Source organism: Suricata suricatta, chromosome 6 (genome assembly GCF_006229205.1).
Source record: "Suricata suricatta isolate VVHF042 chromosome 6, meerkat_22Aug2017_6uvM2_HiC, whole genome shotgun sequence".
NCBI classification, from domain to species: Eukaryota; Metazoa; Chordata; class Mammalia; order Carnivora; family Herpestidae; genus Suricata; species Suricata suricatta.
Window position 1 is genome coordinate 90993095 of NC_043705.1, and position 22428 is coordinate 91015522.

Below are 22428 nucleotides of genomic sequence, written 5' to 3' on the forward strand. Positions count from 1 at the left end.
CAGGTTCCCTCTGTCATCTGGCAAGATGGAGCAAGTCTTTTAAGTGAGTATAGAGGCTGTTTACTGTGTTAACACACTGAGATTTTGGAACTCATTTGTTATGTTAATAGCCTTGTTGACCAACACCATCCTCTGTGAAGGAGAAGTAAATCTGTATTTCTGGCCTGCTGGGCCATCTAGGGATGATGATGGTGATAAAAACAGTAGCTACAGTCTCCCATGATGCCTCACAAGGCCTGAAGAGGGAGCGGGGAAGGGCACGGGGGTGGGGAGTGATGGGCATGGAGAGGAGCACTTGTGGGGAAGAGCCCTGGGTGTTATATGGAAACCAGCGTGGTAATAAACTACTTAATCAAATAAAAGTAAAACAGTAGCTACAAGAGCCACCATTTATTGATGCTTTGAGAAGCACTGCAGGGACCTTTGCAGACGTTAAACCGTTCCTCCCTCTCAGGTACCTCGTGAGGTACATGTTTTGCTATTACATAATAATTGTGTTCCTAAAATACACTTTAAGTTATTTTTAAAATGGGTTCTCTCAAACAACTTCAGTGAGGAAAGGAAAAAAAAAAACTGCTTAGGGGCGAGAATTTTAGATGATGAAAACAAAGTTATTTCTCCCACGGAAATGTCAAAAATAAAGGTTTTTAATTGCTATTACGGACATTTTGAAGTTACAAACTAAGAATAACAGATTTTTTAAATTGGCATAATCCAACCTAAATGTCAATGAGCAAATGCTGAATTCTGTGGAAGGTAAGGCTCAGGTCAACTTGCTTCGGAACCATCAAAATAAATTGTGGTTTGGACTAGAAGTGCTATTAAAAGGAAGCCCTGTTAGGTCTCAAGAAAGCTGCTAGAAGGAAGGAGGGAAGGAAGAGAGGAAGGAAGGAAGGAAAGAAGGAAGGAAGAAAAAAATTTTCAAAATGGAAATCCCAATGGCAAAAAGAGTCAGTCACCCAACAAAAAGAGGCCATGGGTGCTGAGGCAAATAGGCTTTCTTTCCACACATATGGGAACCATTTCTGATCATGACAATGATGTAAACCAACAACATCACAAATCAGTCTTCTTACTCAATTGATCAGGTTACATCCCGTTTGTGTTCTGAAATTTGCATGGCAGGGGAAAAAAAGCCTGAATTTGATTTGTTTGACCAGTGAGGAAACTAAAAAAAATAAGAAACCACTATTTTTACAGGGAGCAACTGTAGAAATAACCTCAAATCAGGGCTGTCTGCTTTTTTTCACTTGCCAAAGTTCAAGTTTTTTTCCCTTATGCTCACAGGGTTCCCCGGATGTACAGTGATACCTGTATATCCTTGTGGATGAGGGTGCCACCTCTGAGCTGGGATGATGACGCCACCTCTGAGTTTGGTGCTGCCCTTCCTTTGGGCTTGGCTGAAACCCCAGCTCTGTGGGCCTCTCCATCTATACAGTGGGGGAGGTGTGGAGCTTCTGCTCTGAATAACAAAGCCATTTTACCCCAGTTGCTTAGACACAGTAATGTTTCCGAAAGTACCAGTAGACCTGGAGGGCATCCAGGCTGCCTAGGAAAGTGTCTGGGGCTGAGGAACCAATTGATTTCATTCCTAAAGTAAGCAATCCCAGTGACCTTTGGGAGTTAGCACACTTTGACTTTTCCCTCCCTCAGCCCATAGCTGGGCAACTGGACAGGCCACTGTTCCCTGAAGAAAGGAAAGGAAAGGACTTGACATGCTATGGTCCTGCCCTGGCCTGCTGATATACATGCTTCTGGCCTGGAGGCCCTTTGACCTGTCCTTCACCAGGTAGGGCGGGGGGAGTACTGAGTGAGCTACACAGTTCTTGCCTTCCCCGTCAGTGAGGCAAGTAAGTCTGCAAGAAGTTTCTGGAGAATGCAGACAGACAGGGGGCCCTCTGGGAGTTTTGTTCACCTCCAAACAGGATGGCTTCTGTCACCTAGCCCAGGAAGGCCATTGATCTTCCAGGCTCCCCAAATTTGCCATTCTTCCCTTATTATTTATTCATGAAACTCAACACATCCTTCCTGAAGCACCACCCACTTACATGCCTGGGGCTGTGTGGGCTAAAGTTGGGACAGCAGGGAGACATTAGATGCATTTTCTACACTTGAGGACCTTCAGAGTTTCCTGGGAAGATGAGACTCACACATTAGGTATTAAGTCAAAATAGTCTATAATGAAGAGCTAAATTAAATGTTATCATTATCTGTGGCAGTTAGGAGCACAGGCTTCACATCAGGTGTCTGGGTTCAAATCCTATCCCCATGATTTTGGTCAAGTTGGACTTTCGCAAGTGCTTTAACTATTTTAGGTTTCTGTTTCCTTATTATAGGGCTACTGAGAGTACTAGCATCAAAGCATTCCCATGGAAATTCGATGGGATCGTGCATGTAAAGTGCTTAGTACAGCACTTGAGTCATGGCTTTACTGTTATTACTAGCTACTAATATTAGTTGTCAGAACATATTCGAGAGATCCCAGCAGCATAGAAGTCTTGAATCTGAACACACCATGTTCTGCGTGCTTGTCTCCTTTCTCTGTTCCTTTTGGCAGTGATTGGTAATCCCACTTAGCGGGAGCCCTGGCGGCCAGTTTTAACACCTCCACCCCGTAACTCCCTCTGACTGTCAATGATGCCTCACATCTCCTACACTCCAATACCATTCTCATCCTTAAGCAGGTCCTCTCACAGTCACGTGGATTATGCAAGAGCCCTCATAATTAGTCCCCTTGTTTCCTTTTTCACTCTCTGCCAAATGAGGTTTACTGCTATTCAAGAGGACTTTCCAAAATCCAAACCAGATGATCATTTCCTTGCACACTCCTCTCCTGGGGCTTCCCGTTACTCCCAGTTCCTGTATCATGACCCATGAGGGCCCTTGCAGTAGGATCCCTGCCTGGCTCTACAGCTTCATTACTTCTGCTTCTCATGTCATCCCCTCAGTCTGGTGGTGCAGCCTACTTCCCAGGGTCCCCTTGGTGTCATGGCCCTTTGTAGCCATACAAAAGTGTAGAGCCCTTTGTCCCTGTCTCTTAAAGAGTTGTATTCATGCTTCAAAAGTAAATTCTAACCGCTTCCTTTGGGAAGCCTTCCTTTACCAGGTCTGGGTTAGCTGGCCCTCCTCTGTGCTCCCAGGATACCTTTGTTTTCCTATCTGTCTTCTCCACTAGCATCTGATACTTGGAAGGGAATATTCTTATTCATCTTTGTACGTTCCTATTGAAAAAGGACTGGTGAGATGAATCGATGGTGTTGGGTGGAAAGGTGGGTAGATGGACAAACGATGGATAGATAAATGGACAAATTCAACAACAAAAATGGCAACAGCTCTAATCAGATCTTGCATGCTGGTACTTCCAGGAAGGTGAGCTCAACAGTACTGTAATGCTTCATGGTTCAGACTGAAAAGCAGTATGACTTTGCAACTCATAGCCTGTGAGCCTTTGACATTGATGCTGCCCATTGTTCTAGCAGGTGAAGCTGAAAGAGTGCTGATCTCCCAGGGAAGAGGGGATAGCCAAGAGGGCTGTATCTGATCACTAACCTGGCCTATGGCAAGTTTGTCAACCCCCTCAGGTCTGCCCTCATAAGGGACCCCTGTGATCCTCTTCATCCAGGCCTCATGGATCTGTTTTCAGCTTGAACCACAGCAGGAGATTTTTCACCCGTGGATCCAGGGTGACAGAGCAGTGGATGACATGAGGGATGGGGAGCCTCATGGCCACAGCCCCCGTCTGTAGCCCAGTGCTTCACTGTTCCTCTCCCAGGAGAACAACCCATTTCACACTAGTCATTTTCTGTTTAGGACCTGCTCTATAGCAGCCGGGTGGAAGTGCACTTTATGCAGCTTGGAGCCTTCATCAGCCCTTCAAGGAAGACCTTTCTGCCAGCTCACTTTGCTAAGTAAATGTGAATAAGTTCTGAATGACCTGGAAATGAAATGGAGCATGGTTCTTCTTGTGATAGGGAGAACCAATGTGAGGCCCGACCAGACTGAAGCAGCAAAACCCAGAGGCTCTGGGAGAAAAAGCCCGGTCCAGCTGCCCTGGAAGTCTCATCAGGGTTTATGAAGCCGCAGGCAGAGCACAATTGGCTCGGTGTGGTGGTGTTTTTATTTTTGTCCAGCCACAAATACTGAAAAATGATTCCTTCCCTTCCTGGAGCTTTGGAGCCAAGCTGGTTTTATTTTTAGCTTCAACTCTGGTTTAGGGCTTTTAGCACACTAAATACCCTACCCCCTACCCACTGCAGGCCTCGGTGGGCCGGATTTTAGGATTTTTGCCTAGACTGAAGTGTTGGTCGTGAATGTAACTCTCACCCAGGGTCTCTGCAGCTGTGACAATAGAGGGTGGTTTCAGACATGCACACAGAGACCCAATTTTGGCCATAGGGACCTCCAAGACAGTTCTTTTCAGGGAGGTAAATATGTTCAGAATGGGTGGTTGTCTGGACTGGGGCTGAGGAGGAGGTAACCCTGGATGAAAGGAAGGAAAAGTGGAGGGCAGTGGTGAGGAGAAGAAAGAGAAAGAGAAAGAGGAAGGGAAGTGTCAGTTATTACAAGGCTTTGAGTGGTTCGTGGTTCAGAACCAGGGCTCTGGAGGCAGACTGCCTGGGTTCAGATGTCGTCTCCACCACTGCCTAACACCGTGGCCTTGTGGAATGTGCTCAGCCTCTCCAGGCATCACTGTCCTCATCTATGAGATCTGGGTAGTAATGACGCCAGCCTCCAAGCTCTCCTGCCTGTGATTGTATCCATCCAGCATGTAGCATAGCATCTGATATGCAGTTAGAACTGCATCATTTTTATTATTATCACCATGCTCTTATTGCAATGCTAAACACTTAGGCACACACTGTGTCATTAAGAATTTCTGTAATCAGGGGCGCCTTTGTGGCTCAGTTGGTTAAGTGTCTGACTTCAGCTCAGCTCATGATCTCGCGGTCTGTGGGTTCGAGCCCCGCATCGGGTTCTGTGCTGGCAGCTCAGAGCCTGGATCCTGTTTCAGATTCTGTGTCTCCCTCTCTCTCTTTCTGCCCCTCCCCCGCTCGTGCTCTGTCTCTCTCTCTCTGTCTCAAAAAGAAATAAACCAAAAAAAGAATTTCTTAACCCAGCGAATAGGGTTATTTTGAGGATGGAACACTGAGGCTCAACAGGACTTGGGTAACTACCTGAAAGTCCCACAGAGACATCAAAATATAGTTAGACTGGAGCCCAGCTCTGGCCAGCCCGGAGGTCATACCACTGTGCTGTCTCTGGAATCAGTGCTCCCACATGACATAGAGGGACCTATCACTGACTTATGGGAGCTGCTCTAAACCAGCAACTAGATTACCTGTCACTCTCCTCTCCTCTGGGCTCCTCCCATCTTTCCATTTTAGTGACAAGAACATGAAGAGTGGATACTGGGAGTGATCACTGGTCACAGGGCGCCTGGGTGACTCACTTGATTAAGTGTCTGACTTCGGCTCAGGTCATGATCTCATTGTTTGTGAGATCATGTCGGGCACTGTGCTGATGGCTCAGAGCCTGGAACTTGCTTCAGATTCTGTGTCTCCCTGTCTCTGTGTCCCTCCCTAGCTTGTGCTCTATCTCTCTCAAAAATAAATAAATATTAAAATAATTAAATAAAAAAAAGAACACCAGTCACACTCATGGAAAGAGAAAAGTAGAGTGGCGGCTATCAGGGATTGGGTCAGGAGTTGTTTGATGGTGACAGTGTTTCAGTTTTGCAAGATGAAAACGTTCTGGAGATCTGCACAACAGTATGAATATACTTAACACTCCTGAACTGTACACTTGAAAATGGTTAAGATGGAAAATTTCATGTTTTGTTTTGTTTTTTTACCAAAATTAACAAAACATTAAAAGAGTGCACTGGTGTAGGAGTCAGGCTACTCTTGGTATATGGCCGGGAACTTGAGCTTATCCAGTCCAACTCTCCAGCCTCTTAGAAGAGGGTCTCCTTCTTCGCCTCCTGCTCTCCGGAGAACAGCCTTCTTAGAGGCCACAATAAAGGTTTGATGTCCCTTGCAGTCAGGGGGCCCTTGCAGTCAGGGGGCCCACAAACAGCATCACTGGTTTACACCTGCCCTCACACTGGTCAGCCCCTTCAGGGCTGAGCAGCACACTTCTGACAGGAGCCTTATTCTGGGGTCTTCAAAGCTCCTTTTTCACATGCTTTGCCCTTTTTAAACTCCTGCTAGTCCCCTGTCTCTCAGAAATTTTTGGCCATCAACCTGGGATGAAAGGGGGAAAATAGCAAAATCCCACCCCGGGGAGCATGTCTGCTTGGCGTGGTGGAGAGAGCGTGGCCTTTGGGGCCAAAGCAGGGAAGAAGCCCATCTTATCTTTTCTTCAGTTTGCTTCCATCTAAGATAGGGTAGTGTGTTTGTCCCAGGTAAGCAAACGGACAGGTCACTCTAGGCAAAAAAAAATTCAGCCAGGCCATAAACTGTTCTTTTGCTCCAGGAGATTCTGAGGATTCTGGGGACAGATTTGGAGACACTGGTTTGGGCACTCACTGATGAGGCTATGTAAAGATGCTAGGACAGAGAGGCATGGGGGTGGGCAGGGAGGAGGGTCTCCCTCTTTGCCTTCTGCTCTCCGGAGAACAGCCTTCTTAGAGGCCACAATAAAGGCTTGATGTCCCTTGAAAACTCACGTGGCCTTCTTTACTGTTGGCATTAGCATTGACCATTCTCAGTAGAGCATTGGATTGGCTCTGTTGCCGCCATCCAGTGTGCGGCGTCTTTTCGGGTGGAGTTTACCTCCAGCCACATGGCATGCCCAGACTGTGGTCTTTGACCCAAAGCTGACTGCTCCATTAGGCACAGCGGGGACAGTGCCCAGGGCCAACAATACTTTCAGAGGCCCGTGAAAATGTTTTTATTTCTTTTAAAATTAGAAGGAAAATAAGCCTTTCAGGTCAAAGTAAATGTTATAATATATAATATTAATATATTTCTATACCAACATAGTTATAAAATGTGATATTTTTTTATATAGAGTTAGGGACATGCAAAGGCAAAAGTGGCTAGAGGCCAATGAAAGTTGTAATACAGCCCTGCTCCAGGCTGGCAGGGATTGCATTTGGCCCCTCAACCCATGGCCTCTTCTGTTTCCATAGTAACTGCTATCTCCCCACTGCAACCACCACCACTATCTGGGATGAAATATTCTCTCTGGCATTTTATTTTTTTTTTAGGGATCCATTTTGCATATCAGTTTCATCACTTGGCAATAGCTACCTGGAGCACATGGCCGGAAAATTTCAAAAGCCTTTCTGGGATCTGTGGGGAAGAATGTTGTGATCACTTGTGATGTCTATCCTAGGCTCTTGATGGGAAAGGGGCAGCACATGTGCTGTGTTCTTGCCTATGAATGACCTTTGTTTTATATCTCCAACTTGACTGCAAGCTTTGCAAAATAGAATATGCCTTAACATGCTGTGTGTCTGATGTTGACATATCTAGAAAGTCTGTTAATACCTGTTGATTGACTGATTGATTGATTGATTGATTGAAGTGTCTGTGACTACTATTGATCCAATTTAATGTCTCCTGACACTCTTTCATTCTGTTCTTCATCTGTAGGCGCCTGAACAAGAATAAGCTCCAGGTCCTTCCAGAATTGCTTTTCCAGAGTACACCAAAGCTCACCAGACTGTAAGTTGAGCCAAATTATGTTTTTTACCTGGTGTCCTGCCTGGCTTTGGTAATATGGATATTGTGGTTGTTTTCATGAGTGGAGCCTGGGGCCATGCAGAGCTTGGCAGTTAGGCCGTATGCATGGAGACTCGAAGCTGGGCTTCAAGATGGTGTGCCTCTACACTCCCCTCCACACCTGACTTTTTGCTCCCGCTCTTCAGGTATCAGGGGCTTAAGTGGCCAATGAGGGCTAGTGACTTGTGGAAGTGGATCTTTTCTTTTCAAAGAAGGACACACTGCCATTTAACATGGGTCTGACCTGAGGGAAATGCGCTGGGGATGGGATTTGAGGTAGGTTTATTCACTGGAGGTACCAGTGGTCTCAGAGGACCCTGTATTGTACTAAACACTTTAATCTCACCAGTACACTTTAATCAGACCAGTACAACTCCAGCCCTTTGCCTGCTTCCTACTTCTACCAGTCTGGAAACCCTGGGTCTGGAGATCTGTGATTTTTGTGGGAAAAGGAAGAAACATATTGAATTTTGTTTTATCTTCTGGGATGGTCAAGGACATAATGCAGGGGGGAAGATTGGAGATGCTTCTGTGAATTTATTCAGTATGAGAGTTTGGAGGTTCAAGGAGCTTGAGATGCACATCAGAATGGAGATTACGGTTGGAATGTTGTGGGTGTTATACAAGTGTTAATTAATTGACAGTGAATGGCTCTATGATTCTGAGCCTACAAGTCATACTGGCAGTGACTCGTGTAGCTCATGAGGTGAACTGGGTTGGCCCAAGCCTTGATTTTCTGAATGAAGTGACAGTGTCTGGCTGTTTGGTAGTCAAGCAGTGAGATTTACAACCTGGCTGGGAAGACTCTAACATTACTGGGTAGGCTCTAAACTTGTGGCCACCATTTACATTCCCAGTGGCTGTGTTTAATACCTATTTATGCAGTCAAACAATGCATGTAGGCTCCAGGATATATTGGGAAATACAAAACACATGTCTGAATGTGTGCTTAAGAATGAAGTTCTGAATTAGGAGTCTGTATCTATATCTGTGTATACACACACATAAAGAGACTATACACATAAATATATTTTAAAGGGCACTTTGTTGGAACAGGAACTGCAAGGGTTGGCTGGTGTGTAAGTAGTGCAGCAGCCTTCCTCGCCTTCTCTAGGACACACCTGTGCCTTGTCAAGGTCTGCTCGTGCTATGTACTGCATTTCTCAGGCTTGGTCCACCTGGCTGACTTTGCTATTGTGGGCAAGAATATGCCCCCCTTTTCACCCTTCCATGCTGAATCCATCTTGATAGGCATGATGGATAAAATGATGTTCAGCAGCCTGAGTGTCTAGCTGAGCTGGATAAACAATACTAAATGGGCATATGGGGAAACAACCTGATTTTTAATTTCCTCTTCCTGTATAGTTCTTTCCTTACATGCTCACCTAATAGCCATCTCTCTACCCAACACCACATTGTGCCTTTTCAACCTGCTCCCAAATACTGCTGACTCTAAGCTCTTCATCTAAAATCTCAGCATCACTTTCTAAGCAAACAGAAGGTGTCTGTGGGGGTGGGGCTGCCGGAAAGCCTTGAGCGGGTGGGGTCTGAGCATTCCACTTGTTGCAAGGTATCAGGCAGGCTGGTTCTTGCTCATGGGACGTGGCCTCCCAGCCACTCCCCATGGCCATCCGATGATGCCCATTTTGTGCAAGGCTGCTTTTGATGCAGGGAGAGGAGGAATTTAGGCAGTGATAAAACAGGTCTCTGAGATGCTGGGGGCCAGGCCCAGGCAGCAGCCTAGGGCATGGGAACCCCCAGGGTGGTATTCTGTCACTTTCTAAGAGAGGTTGGGGGAGTCACTTTCCCTTCTGTGCCCGAATATTCCCATCAACATAAGGCAGACACTCCTCTTCCCTATTATTTTCTCTCTAAGGAGCTGTGAGTATCAGACGAGATCATAGTGTACATTTGTTTTCTAGGGTTTACAGTGCCGTGTGACTGTAATTACCGAGATAACGAGTGTAACTCCTGCACTTCCCATTTTCTCAGCCTTGCTCTCTGATCGCTTTCTCCCAGATGCACGAAGAAACCAGCAGTTGCTATGGGCACTGAGGTGGATGGCTCTGAGCTTTTGTTTCAAGCCAGGGAGCCACAGATGGGAAGGCAGGAATGACATTTGACTCAGTCTGATATCTGTCCCTCTCCAAGTCCTAGCCAGGCACAGAGGTGGACACACATATGCTCTCAGTGAATGGGTAGATGAATAAGTGAAGGATATAGGCCTAAGTATATAAACAGTGCCCTTGGGGAGCTTTGGTTCTTTTATCCCTCACTCATTCATTCATTCGTTCATTCAGTAAGCTCTTCCTCTGTGCTTGTTCCAACATGGTCTCTGCTGGGTTTTCAAGTGTAGACATGAAGGATCCCTACATCTATGTGTGTCTCATTGTGACACATTCTGAGTGGCTGCCAAAAAGCTGAGAGCTAAATATAATTTTTTTTTTATTGAAGCAACTGTATTAACTCAGGTTTCGGCTATAATCAGCAATCCCTTTTTTCTCTCTGGGCTTGATCTTTGATTTTTCTTAATGGCCCTATTGTGTCTTTGTCTTATTTTTTCAACCACTCCAGGGCCTTTTTGGAAGTAAGCAGGGTACAAATTAGAAATCAATAAATGTGCAATCATGGGTGTGTATACATATGTCACTAGATCTGTATTAAAGGAGCATTGCATCTCAATAGGCACAGTGAGCTATTTTCCAGAGAATGCTAAATGTGGGTACTGTGTGGCTGTTTACTCTGTAGCATGCCATGTGGGATAAGTAGCAATTCTGGACACGCCTTTTCCTTTCTTGTTAGATCTGTAGACAAAAACTGCTTAATACTCCATGTTTATCCAAAGAATACCTTTTGGCAAGGCTATGGACATGTAATAAGATGTTTTGAGGAGTGATGGGAAAGGGAAATAATATTTGTTGGAAACCTGCTATTATATTAATGCTACCAACCACTAAGTGACAGAAATGTGACTAAAGTTAGTTTAATCCAGAGAGGAAAGATCTTGGTTTATATACCTGGGAAGTTCAGAAATAGTTATGGATGGCTTTAGGAACAACTGGATCCAGGGGCTTGGTGATGTTATTGGGACCTCATGTCATTCCTTCCATCTTTTGTAGAAGGGCACATGATGGTGAGCAAAAGCAGAAGACTCTAGGTACTAATCTGGCAATCTGGTGGAGTCAACAGTACTGCAGAAAAGAACCAGTGGTAGATTGGATTGCTTAGCTTGACCACACATCCATGTCTGAACACATCGCTGTTTCCAGTGACGTGGTATCCTCTCACCAGTCAAGTTTGGGTCATGGGTTCATCCCAGTTGTTTGAGGATGAGAGTTTGCAGGGTGTGAGAATGAGTTTCCCAAAAGAAGTAATAATTCTGTTATCCAAAGATGGAGGAAGTGATACCAAACTTGAAAACAACCAGATGTCTACAGATTTATTGGGCAACAACTTTGTGTAGTCTGCTGTGCTTTAACTGAAAGCTTTGGATCCTTAGTAACATTTCAAGGTAATAACAATTGTAAACCCACTGACTGGCAGGTACTATTCTGAGCACTTGAGGTATATAACTCATTTGATACTCCTGACAACCCTGTGGGATGATACTATGACTATTCTTATTCTACAGATGTGAAACTGAGGCTCAAAGAGGTTAAGATCTTGCCCAGTATCCTACAGCTACTTAGTGACAGAACCAGAATTCAAATTTGAGTAATCTGACTGGAGTCTGTGCTGTTTTCTACTGAAGGCAGCGACCTGCCTCAGTCCTCCCATTTTATAGTAGAGGAAACTAAAATTCAGAGTTTAAATTACTTACCCAGATAGCCCACATTTCTATGAAGTAGCACTATGCTGGGGACTTTGCCTCAATGCTCACATTTAACCTTTACACTAATCCTGCAGAGAGAATCATTATCAGATCTACATCTGATGCTTAGAGGGGCTACCTAACTTACCCCATCGCTGTATAGCTAGGATACAATGGAGCTAGGACTTTGTGTCTGTGTCACTGCAGAGTCCTTCAGTTTTCTACCATGCCAAGCTAGCTATTGTGGAGACCTACAGTGATGATAAAAAGGATTGATAATGGACCTGTCATATGTCTACGTGCTTCTGTAAGGCCTTTGCTGGTCACCCTACCCCCATCCACCTTTGGATCCAGTATTATCAATTCATTGATACATATGTATATTAGTGGTGTATCTGTCCTCTTACCCTGTTTTCAAGCACACAGAATACAGGCCAGAGAATTATTTTTTGCTCAATAAATCCTTGGAAGTACCCTGACGATTAGGTAACATCACTGTGGTCTGTAAAGGGCCAGGAAGGTCTCAGCCATGCCTTGGGCACTCAATAAATATTAGCTTCTCCCTCTCCTGATATAGAAGATTGGAAGGTTCTCAAGTGTTGGGACTGTGTTTCCACTCTTCCTAAGTTCTCTACCACTCCTGACTCAGAGCTGAGCATAGGAGGTAGCAGTAGAGTGGAGGGCTTAAAAGGCTGTGCACTTGTGGACAAATCATTTAACTTCCCTGGGTCTCAGGTTCATCATCAGTAAAATAAACAAGAGCACCTACTTCGCTACGTTGTTGTGAGGATAAATGGAAGTGGCCCATGGACAGCCTTCAGCATTGACTGTAGCACATAGCAAGTACTCAGTGAAAGATGGCTGTGGTTGGCTTTGCTGGCCAACTGATGCGAGCAGTGCATATGCCATGGCTTTGGCATCTGTGGTGTCAATACTTCAGCACCTGTCAGAGTTCAGGCTCCAAGAGAGATAAGGGTGAGGTGGCAGTGCCCTTGAAGTGGGAAGATAATGGTCCTCAGACTGGTCCTCTACCACCCACATGCTCTGTGGCCTGAGACATGTTACTTTCCCTCTCTGGGCTTCAGTTCTCATCCAGACAGGATGGCAGTGAGCATGGTCTGTTACATGGTCTATAAGTTATTAATTTCTCCTTTTTTGTGTCTCCTTCTTGCTTTCTCTTTCATCTGCACATGGGAGAGGGCATGAAGGATTTCTGTTTATTTGGAGATTAAAGGTTTGATGTTATCCAGAAATCCTTAGAAGGAGCAGGAGACAAGGTAAAAACAGTGATAAAAGTCCTCTGAGTTTTACTCAGTAGAGAGCTTTAAAAAGATGAGGGGCATAGTGGTTCACAGCCAGTTTTTATGAGTTTGACTTTGCCTTATGAGGATGAGCGGGTCTTTTTGGCCCCTCTGTTCTAGATTCATGTCCAAAGAGCCCATTCAGTATCTGGTTGTGGTTTGCAGCCTGTAGCTGAATAAACAGCAAGACAGCAGCAGCACAGAGGCCTCCACTTATTCACCACGCAGTTCTACAAGGTATTTGACAGTTTTAAAAATAGTCCACTGGGGTTAAGCCCCCTGGCCCTCACTTGCATCTGCGGAGTTGCAAGAGACTTGGATGGTTAATCCCTCAGGCCGATGAAAACCTGCTGAAGTGTGGCCAGCTGATTAGCCCCAAGTCACTGGGCTGTTGTTGTGGTAGAGCAGCGTCCCTCCCAGAGGCAAAGGCTGTGAAACCTCAGTTTCCAGGGAACTTCCTTCCAATGAGGGAGCCCTCCGCTGAACTCTCCTCTCTGCTTATACCTCTCCTTTCTTTACTCCATCATCCCGTCTTATCACTGCCTTGCATGTACGTGTCTTGTACTCCCCCCCCCCCCAACAGGAATCTGCATTCAGCAAGGCGGTCCAGTGCCTCTTTGAGGCAGCCCAATGCCAGAATAAAGAATGTGGCCTTTGGAGCCATACACACCTGGGTTGGGGTCCTACCTTTTGGTGACCCTGAGTAAGTAACGTCAACTTTCTTGGGCTCGGGTTGATTGACTGTACAATAGGAGTCAAGTTCACAGCTCCTGTCTTTGTTTGCTTGGGCTGCCATAACGAAGTATCTCAGATCAGATGGCTCAAACAACAGAAATTTATTTTCTCATAATTTGGATCCCGGAAGTTTAAGATCAGGGTGCCGGCAGGGTTGGTGTCCTGAGGCCTTTCTCCTTATCTTAGAGCTGGCTTCTCCTGTGTCTCTTCACGTGGTTGTCCCTCTGTTCATGCTCAGCCCTGCTGTTTCTTCCTCTTCTTATGAGGACACCAGGCATACTGGCTTAGGGCCCCTCCCTAATAGGTATGATTTAACGTAATCACCTCTATAAAGACCTGATCTCCAAATACTGGCACATTCTGAAGGAATGGGCCCAAGAGCCTCAGTTGGGGGACACAGCAGTCCATAACAGTTCCCAAGTGCATATTACATAGTTGCATGGGTCAGGTGCTTTGTGACCTGCTTCTATGTATATTCTCTTTCTTCATCTCAGGTCTAGGGGTCAGGTACTATAATATTTCCATTTTAGAGATAAAGAAACAGAGTCCTAAAGATTTGGACAGCTTACCCAATGTCACAGAGCCAGTAACTGGGAGAGCCAAAAATCAAACCTAAGCTTGCCTGACTCCAGAGCCTACATTCCTTACTGTACGTATGAGAAGCTAATAACCAGCTAAAGTGCGAGGCACCTAGTAGAAGCTCAGTTAATGTTTGTTCCTTTATGTCTTTGAAGCCCTCAATGGGCCCAGACGTGCTGAGTGTCTGGGGCCTCATACCTCATACCTTGTGCTGTTCATAGATTCTTTTGCAGCCACCTTAATCTTCGAGTTCTGAACTAAACTTGAAAACATAACTACATGCAGTATGTGTTGCCATAAAACTCTATATCGATGTGAAACAGTGCTATAAAAGTGAAACACCAGTGGAGAAAACAAAAACCATACTTCTCAATTTTTCAGCAGAGTTGTTATCTGATGTGGTGAAATGATCATAGGACAACAAGGAACCCAGTCCATCCGGATGGTGGGGGTTTCGGAACTGCCTGCCTGCTGGGAGCTGCATCCCAGAGACCTGCTCCCCCTGTGCCAGCCCAGCCCTCAGAGGCCAGGGATGGGCCAGCCTCACCGCTGCAGACGTGGGGTCACTTTTTCCAGGGGCATAGCCACTAAAAGCTCATGGAAAAATCTCCCTGCAAACTGGAGCTCTGTTCCCTCCTCCCTCTCTATTCCCCCACCCCCTGAACACTGCAGTGAGGCCTGGGCCTTCTGTTTGTGTTAAGGCATGCTCTGTCACCTGCAGGTCTCATCATGTGCTTGAGGACAGGTTAGCTTTCATCTGCATATGGACAGATAATGGATTACAGGGGGTGCTGTGGCACTCTTGGGATTTCTGGTTTGTGTGATTTGCACTCTTTTTATAGTGCTTTAAGCTAGAGCCAGGAAAGAAGGCAGGGAAGGTTTCTTTTCTCCTTCACTGAGGCTTTATCCAGCTGAACACAGAAGCCTGTTGTCTATCCACAGAGTTGATTACAAGGATAATACTTTGAATTGTCTTGTAGATGCTTAAATGATAGAATTTTAGAGTTAGGCATAAAAGTTATCTAGGCCAGAATTTCTGAAACTTCTCTGAGCATCTGATCACGTGGGAATCTTATTAAAATGTGAATTCTGGTTCTGTAGGTCTGGGGTAGGACCTCAGAGTGCATTTGTAACAAACTTCCAGGTGATGCTCTTGGCCTTGATGAGCAAGGATCTAAGTTTCACTGCTTCTCAAGCATATGGGGAAAAAAAAATCTCTTGAGGTGATGGTTAAAATGTTCATTCCCAGTCTATGTAACTAAGACATCTAGTTAATTAGATCTGGAATGGACCCAGGATTCTGACGTTATAAATAGGCAACCTAAGTGACTTTGGTATATGTAACCCATGGGTATACTTTGAGAAATACTGATCTAGTATAAACCCTATTATTTTATAGACTGAGGAGCAGGCAAGCAAACAAACATCTTCTGAGCCCCTACTGTGTACTAGGCACCTTATGCATATGCAATCTTCTTTAGTCTTCCTGCAGGGTAGATATTTTTATGCCTACTGTACAGATGATAAAACGGAGGCTTAAGAGTTTAACTAACTCACCAGGAGTAAACTGAGGCCTTTATGACCTCCAGTTCTGGGAGTTGTTTTCTACCTTATCATGTGCCCCTGTGCTGAAACACACCTTAAGGAAGAGAGAGGAAAAGCAATTATGTATTTCTGAAGCTTTCAAGGTTCAGTATTTTATAGTTTTATGCTTATATGAGCCTCTGTGAGCATGTGCTTATAGCTGAGATCTAAAGTATTAAGACTTGAAATATTAAAACAGAAAATTTATAGACTCAAATGCATGTGTGCAAGTAGAACTTTCTAAATTCCCTACAATGTATCAAAGGTAGAGTTGGGTTTTATATTTTGAAACTATTTGGCTCTTTGGGCCAACAGAAGAACTTTCTAAAGTGATCAGGTAATACTTGTACTGAAAACATTCTGCCAGCTTGAAAAGTTTTTTTTTCCCCCAGAAAGAAAGAAAACCAAGCTGTGACTTTACAATGCTTTGGAATTACAGAATATGCTTGTAATTTTTACAATTCTGCACAGACTTCTTTGCCACATCTGGTTGATATTACTGGCAGGGATATATGGGGGAATAAACCATTGGCTGGAATGTGAAACATCCCACAAAATGAGTTTCTTATAGGTTGCTGCATAAAACATTTTGATTCTCCCTCTCTTTGGAAGAATGGCTTAAGTGATTTCATGGATTTAGTATTTTCTTTGGTTTGAAGGTAAGGGTTTTTGCTGTCTACTTGATGGGGGTTCCAAGATGGCTTTCTGAAGATGTGTGCAAAGGGTTAACTATTCTAGAGTCATGCCATGGATCACAGTGAGGAAAGCCACCCTTGAAGGAAGTTAGACTGACACTGGACACTGGTGATAATGGTGAAACCATGGGGCTGTCTGAATTGCTACAGAAAAGGGGAGAATGTCGAAAGAAAAGGTTGTAATGTATAAGAGCTTTAAAAAACCCTACATTTTAGTTCTGAGGGTGCATTAAACTGCTCACAGCAAGAAGAGCTCAGCTCCTTGCACCTACAGCCAGAAGCCTTCTTATGTCGGTGTGTTTTCTGTGCTATATGTGAAAACAGTGAGTTGAGAAAGTAGAAAAATAAAACAAACACCCAGCTGATTACCTGGCATGTAGTCCATTCCCTGTTGGGGACATTCCTGCCCAATTCTTAGGAAGAGAACTGTGTGACCAGGGACAACTAAAACATTCATTAAACACCTACTGTGTGTGTGTGTGTGTGTGTGTGTGTGTGTCTGTGCGCGTGTGCGCACGCGTGCACTTATTCTGCTGGTTGTTGGGATGCTGAGTATAGAATGCAGACATGTCTAATCTGAGCCCAGAGGGTGTGAGGATGGGCTTCTTGCCACCTGGCTCCTTCTCAGACTTCCTTGGCTGGGACCCACCTGCAGAGTTGGAACCTCTCTGTACAACACAATGTGCTGCTCTCAGCACCTTGTGGCATGTGGTAGAGTCAGCTAGCCTCACCAGGTCTGTGGCCATCAGCAAGGGTGCTCACATAAAGACTGTACTCTCAGTGGCCACTTAGCCCATTATTGAGAATGAGAACCAGAAGCCAGCCTAGGTGCACACCTGGGATCCTTGTTCCCCTTATCTGGAGTTAGAAACTGTCAAGGGAATTGAGAATGTCAGCAAAATACCACATTATATATAGAAAAATATAAGCCTTTTGAGGTGGGCAGACCCCAAACACACGTTCTTCAATTGCCTGAATGAAGCAATATACCCACATCTAATAATCTTGAATTATTTGTTCTTTCAACAGAAACATTTCTAAAGAGCCTAATTATCTCTCATTTTCAACCAACATTTGGGAATCTTTCCAGGGGACAAATAGTGTTTTAATTTGATGCCCAAATTCTAGCATAATTTCAAATTATCAAAAAAAAGTCTGTAACTTTGGCTTTCTTTTGTCTTTCCTGTGGGCTCAATATCCTATATGTTGAATATTAATCTTCATTTGTAAGATTTTCAGTCCACTTACAAAGTCCTGGAGATTGACGATTGTAATGAAAATGTTTATGTGGTATTAATAGCAAAACTGTGATAACACAGTACTGTCTAAATCAAATAAAAATGGAGAAGTTTGAGGAGACAGTTGAAGAAGGAAGCATAGGGAGATCCTGAACTCACCTTCTCCCACAGACATGCCAAATCTATAGCTACATATAGAATAATCCTCTATGAAAAAGACCTGAAAACTAGCTGAACAGCTCCTCCACAACGAAGGATAAAAAGGCCACATCAAGATGATTAGGAGATATAGAGATATGGTCTTGCCAAAGGCTCCACCCCTCGTTGGGGGTAATCCACTACTGGGAAGGGTCCCATAAATATGGAGTATATCCCTAAGGAGCAAGGGGTTCAAACCCCACCTTAGGCACCTGGTCATTGGAACCTACACTGGAGAAATGAGACTCCAACATATCTGGCTTTAAAAATCAATGGGGCTTATGACCAGGAGACCCAAAGAGCTGTAGGATATTGAGACTCCACTCATAAAGGGCTCACACAGATTCACTCACCCCAGGACCCAGCCCAAAAGCAGCAAGCTGAAAGGCACCTAGAATATATGTGAAGGAGATTCATTGGCTAAGCTTAAAGAGTCTGCCAGAGGAGTAGAGGTCTGTTGGAATCTCTCCAGGGACAGAACTATGGGCAGGTACCATTTTTGCATTCTCCCTCTGCGTTGCTAGTGTCACGTGTCCCACCCCCTGTGCTGTCCTGCAGCCCTGCCAAACCCAGTAAGTGGGCTCATCCCAGCCCAGCATGCCCCCACAACCCTGCTTTGTCAAACCTGGTGGGACCTCTTGCCCTGGCCCAGTCCTCCACCATGACCCCAGCTTATAAAACTCACTGGGCAGGCTCATTCCAATCTAGCACTCTCCTAAGACCTCGAAGTTATCAAGTGTGCACATTCCACACAGGAAATGCCCCTTGAACGCTTGGCTCTGAAGGCCAGATGTACTTGCATTTCTGGGCCCCACAGAACTGAGGTAATAGACGAGTTACCACACCCATGGCATTGCACAGACATCAGACTGAAACATACCTCCAGGCTTCTGTGACCACTTCTTCAAAACTAGAAGAGGTATATGCTTTGCCTAATACATGGAAACAAACACAGATGGTCAAGCAAAACAAGGAAACAGCGGAATATGTTCCACATGAAAGAACAAGATAAAACTCCAGGAAACATTCTTAATGAAATGGAGATAAGTAATTTACTTGATAAAGTGTTCAAAGTATGGTCATAAAGATGCTCACAAAAAGAAAGTGAGGAAAAGAAGAAAAACAAAAAATGCTCACCCATCTTAGGACAAGAATAGATGAACACAGAGAGGATTTTAAGGAGGAGATAGAAAATATAAGAAAGTGCCAAACAAAAGTCACAGAGTTGAAGACTATAGTAATTGAACTGAAAAATACACTGAGTGGTTCAATAGCAGACCAGATGAAGCAAAAGAATAAATCAGTGATCTGGAATACAGGACAGTGGAACTTACCCAGAGCAGCAAAAAGAAAAAGGAATTTTAAAAAGTGAAGATAGCTTAAAGCACCTATGGCACAACATCAAGTGGATCAACATTCACATGGTAGGGGGTCCCAGGAAGAGGAGAGAGATAGAGAAACCTAAAACTTACTTGAAGAAATGATGGCTGGAAACTTTCTTAACCTGGAGAAAGAAAAAGACTTCCAAGAACCCCAGAAACTCCCTAATAAAAGAAATCAAAGAGACCCACACCAAGACACATTATAATTCACGTGTCAAAAAGTAAAGATAAAAAAAGGATCTTGCAAGCAGCAAGAAAAAAACCCAACATTTTACATACAAGGGAACCTCCATAAGGCTATCAATTGAGTTTGGGGCACCTGTGTGGCTCAGTTGGTTAAGTGTTCAACTTCAGCCCAGGTCATGATCTCACAGTTTGTGGGTTTGAGCCCCCCATCAGGCTCTGTGCTGACAGCTCAGAGCCTGGAGACTGCTTCAGATTCTGTGTCTCCCTCTCTCTCTGCACCCCGCCCCCCACTCATGGTCTTTCTCTCTCTTTCTCTCTCTGTCTCTCAAAAATAAATAAAAAACATTTAAAGAAATTTTTTAAGACTATCAATTGAGTTTTCAGCAGAAATTTTGCAGCCCATAAGCGAGTGGAATGATATATTCAAAGTACTGAAGGCAGAAAATTTCCAGCCAATAATATTCAACCAAGCAAGGTTAACATTAAGAATAAAAGGAGACTAGATCAAGGGAGACTACTGAATACTGGAGAGGATCCATGGACTGAAAGGGGAGGGGGAGGGGGGGAGGGAGTGATGGTCATGGTGGGGGGCCCTTGTGGGGAGAAGCACTGGGTGTTATATGGAAACTAATTTGACAATAAACTATTATTTAAAAAAAAGAATAAAAGGAGAGAAAAAGAATTTTCCAAACAAGCAAAAACTAAAGGAATTCACCCTAATAAATCAGACTTACAAGAAATGTTAAAGGGACTTCTTTTTAAACCAAAAATAAAAGGCACTAATTAGTAACAAGAAAAATTATGAAAGCAAAAATTCTCATTGGTAAAGGTAAGTATATAGTAAAGGTAGTGGACAAATCATTTATAAAGCTAGCAGGAAGATAGCTTTTACAGATAAATAAAGTAGTAAAACTAACTATAAAAATTAGTTAAGAGATAACAATAAAATACATAAAATGTGACATCAAAACATAATGTAGGAGAGAAAAGTAAAAATGTAGTTTTAGAATGCATTTAAACTTAACTTTCTATCAACTTAGAATATCAGTTTATATATATACAGAAGACAATGAGAATGGAGTTGGAAAATAACACTAAAAACAAGGCATCAAGCCACAAGGGAAGAAAGCAAGAGGGTAAAAGAACAAAGACAAACTACAAAACAGCCAGAAAACAATGAACAAAAGGTAACAAGTACATACCTGTCTATAATTACCTTAAATATATATGGACCAAATTCTCCAATCAAAAGACATAGGGTAGCTGAATGGATATAAATAAGTAAATAAATAAATAAGACCTGTAACTATGCTGCCTAGAAAAGACTCAACTCAAATAAGACACATACAGACTGAAAGTGAAGGCATGGAAAAAAATGTTCTGTGCAAGTGGAAACCAAAAGAAAACTGTGGTAACTATACTTATATCACAAAATAGGCTTTAAACAAAGACTATAATTAAAGAAAAAGATGGGCATTACATAATGATGAAGGAGTTGCTCCAGCAAAAAGAAATAACATTTGTAAATACTTATGCACCAACATAGGAGCACCTAAATATATAAAGTAAGTATTAACAGAACTAAAGATAAATCAAGAATAATAACAATAGGGGGTTTCAATACCTGCTTAAATTGATGGATAGATCATATAGACATAAAATCAATAAGGAAACATCAGCCTTAAACAACACATTAAACCAGATGGGCTTAATAGATATATACAGAACATTTCACCCAAAAGGAACAGAATGCACATTCTTCTCCAGTGAACATAGAACTTCTCCAGGATAGATCATAGGTTTGGCCACAAAACAAGTCTCAATAAATTTAAGAAACTTGGAATCATGTCATTTATCCTTTCAGACCACAATAGTTTGACACTGGAAATCAATCCCAAAAGAGTAAAAAAAAAAAAATCACAATTATGTGGAGATTAAATAATACTCTACAGAACAACCAATGGGTCAATGAAAATAAAATCAAAGGAGAAATTTAAAAATACTTTGAGACAAATGAAAACGAGAATGCAACATTCCAAAATCTAGATGCAACAAAAGAAGTTCTTAGAGGGAGGTTCATAACAATACAGACCTACCTCAAGAAAAAAGAAAAATCTCAAATTAACAATCTAACTTTACACCTGAAGGAACTGGAAAAAAGAGGAACAAGTGAAGGCCAAAGTTAGTAGAAGGAAGGAAGTAATGAAGATCAGAGAAAAAATAAATAAAATAAACACTAAAATGACAATAGAATCAATGGTACAAAGAGCTAATTATTTGAAAAGACAAATTGATAAAGCTTTAGCTAGACTCACTAAGAAAAAAGTGATAGAGTTCAAATAAAATTAGAAATGAAAGAAAATATGTTATAACTGATACCACAGAAATATAAAGGATCATGAGACTGCTATAAATAGCTATATTCCAACATATTAAACAACCTAGAAGGAATAGATAAATTCCTAGAAACATACAATAACTTCAGAATCAATTTATGAAGAAAGAAGATCTGCATAGACTGATTACTAGCAAGGAGACTGAATCAGTAATCAAAAACCTTCCAACAAATGAAAGTTAATGCTTCACTGATAAGTGCTACCATACAAATGTTTTTATACCTATACATCTCAAACTCTTCCAAAAAAACTGAAGAGGAGGAGATGCTTTCAAACTCATTTTACCCAGACATCATTACCCTAATATCAAAACCAGACCAAAAAACTACAAAAATAAAAGGGGGGGGGGGAATTACAGGATAATATCCCCAATGAACATAGATGCAAAAATCCTCAACAAAATATTACCAAGCCAAATTGGACAATACATTGACAGGATCATACACCATAATCAATTAGAGATTTATTCCAAGGATGCTAATATTCACAGGTCAATTAATATACCACATATACATTTTGTTACTATGTAAACAAAAATGAAGGATAAAAATATATGATAATCTCAGTAGATGTAGAAAAAGCATTTGAGAAAATTC

At 43.1% G+C, this 22428-nt stretch overlaps 1 protein-coding gene across 1 annotated transcript in view; it reads left to right on the forward strand.

Annotated features, from left to right (window-relative positions):
- The window catches only part of SLIT3 (slit guidance ligand 3), a 593860-nt gene that overhangs the window by 93077 nt on the left and 478355 nt on the right, over positions 1 to 22428 (forward strand). The window contains exon 4 of the mRNA XM_029941248.1: positions 7599 to 7670. Coding sequence (XP_029797108.1) covers positions 7599 to 7670 — 72 coding nt within the window. The remainder of the gene's footprint in view (positions 1 to 7598; positions 7671 to 22428) is intronic.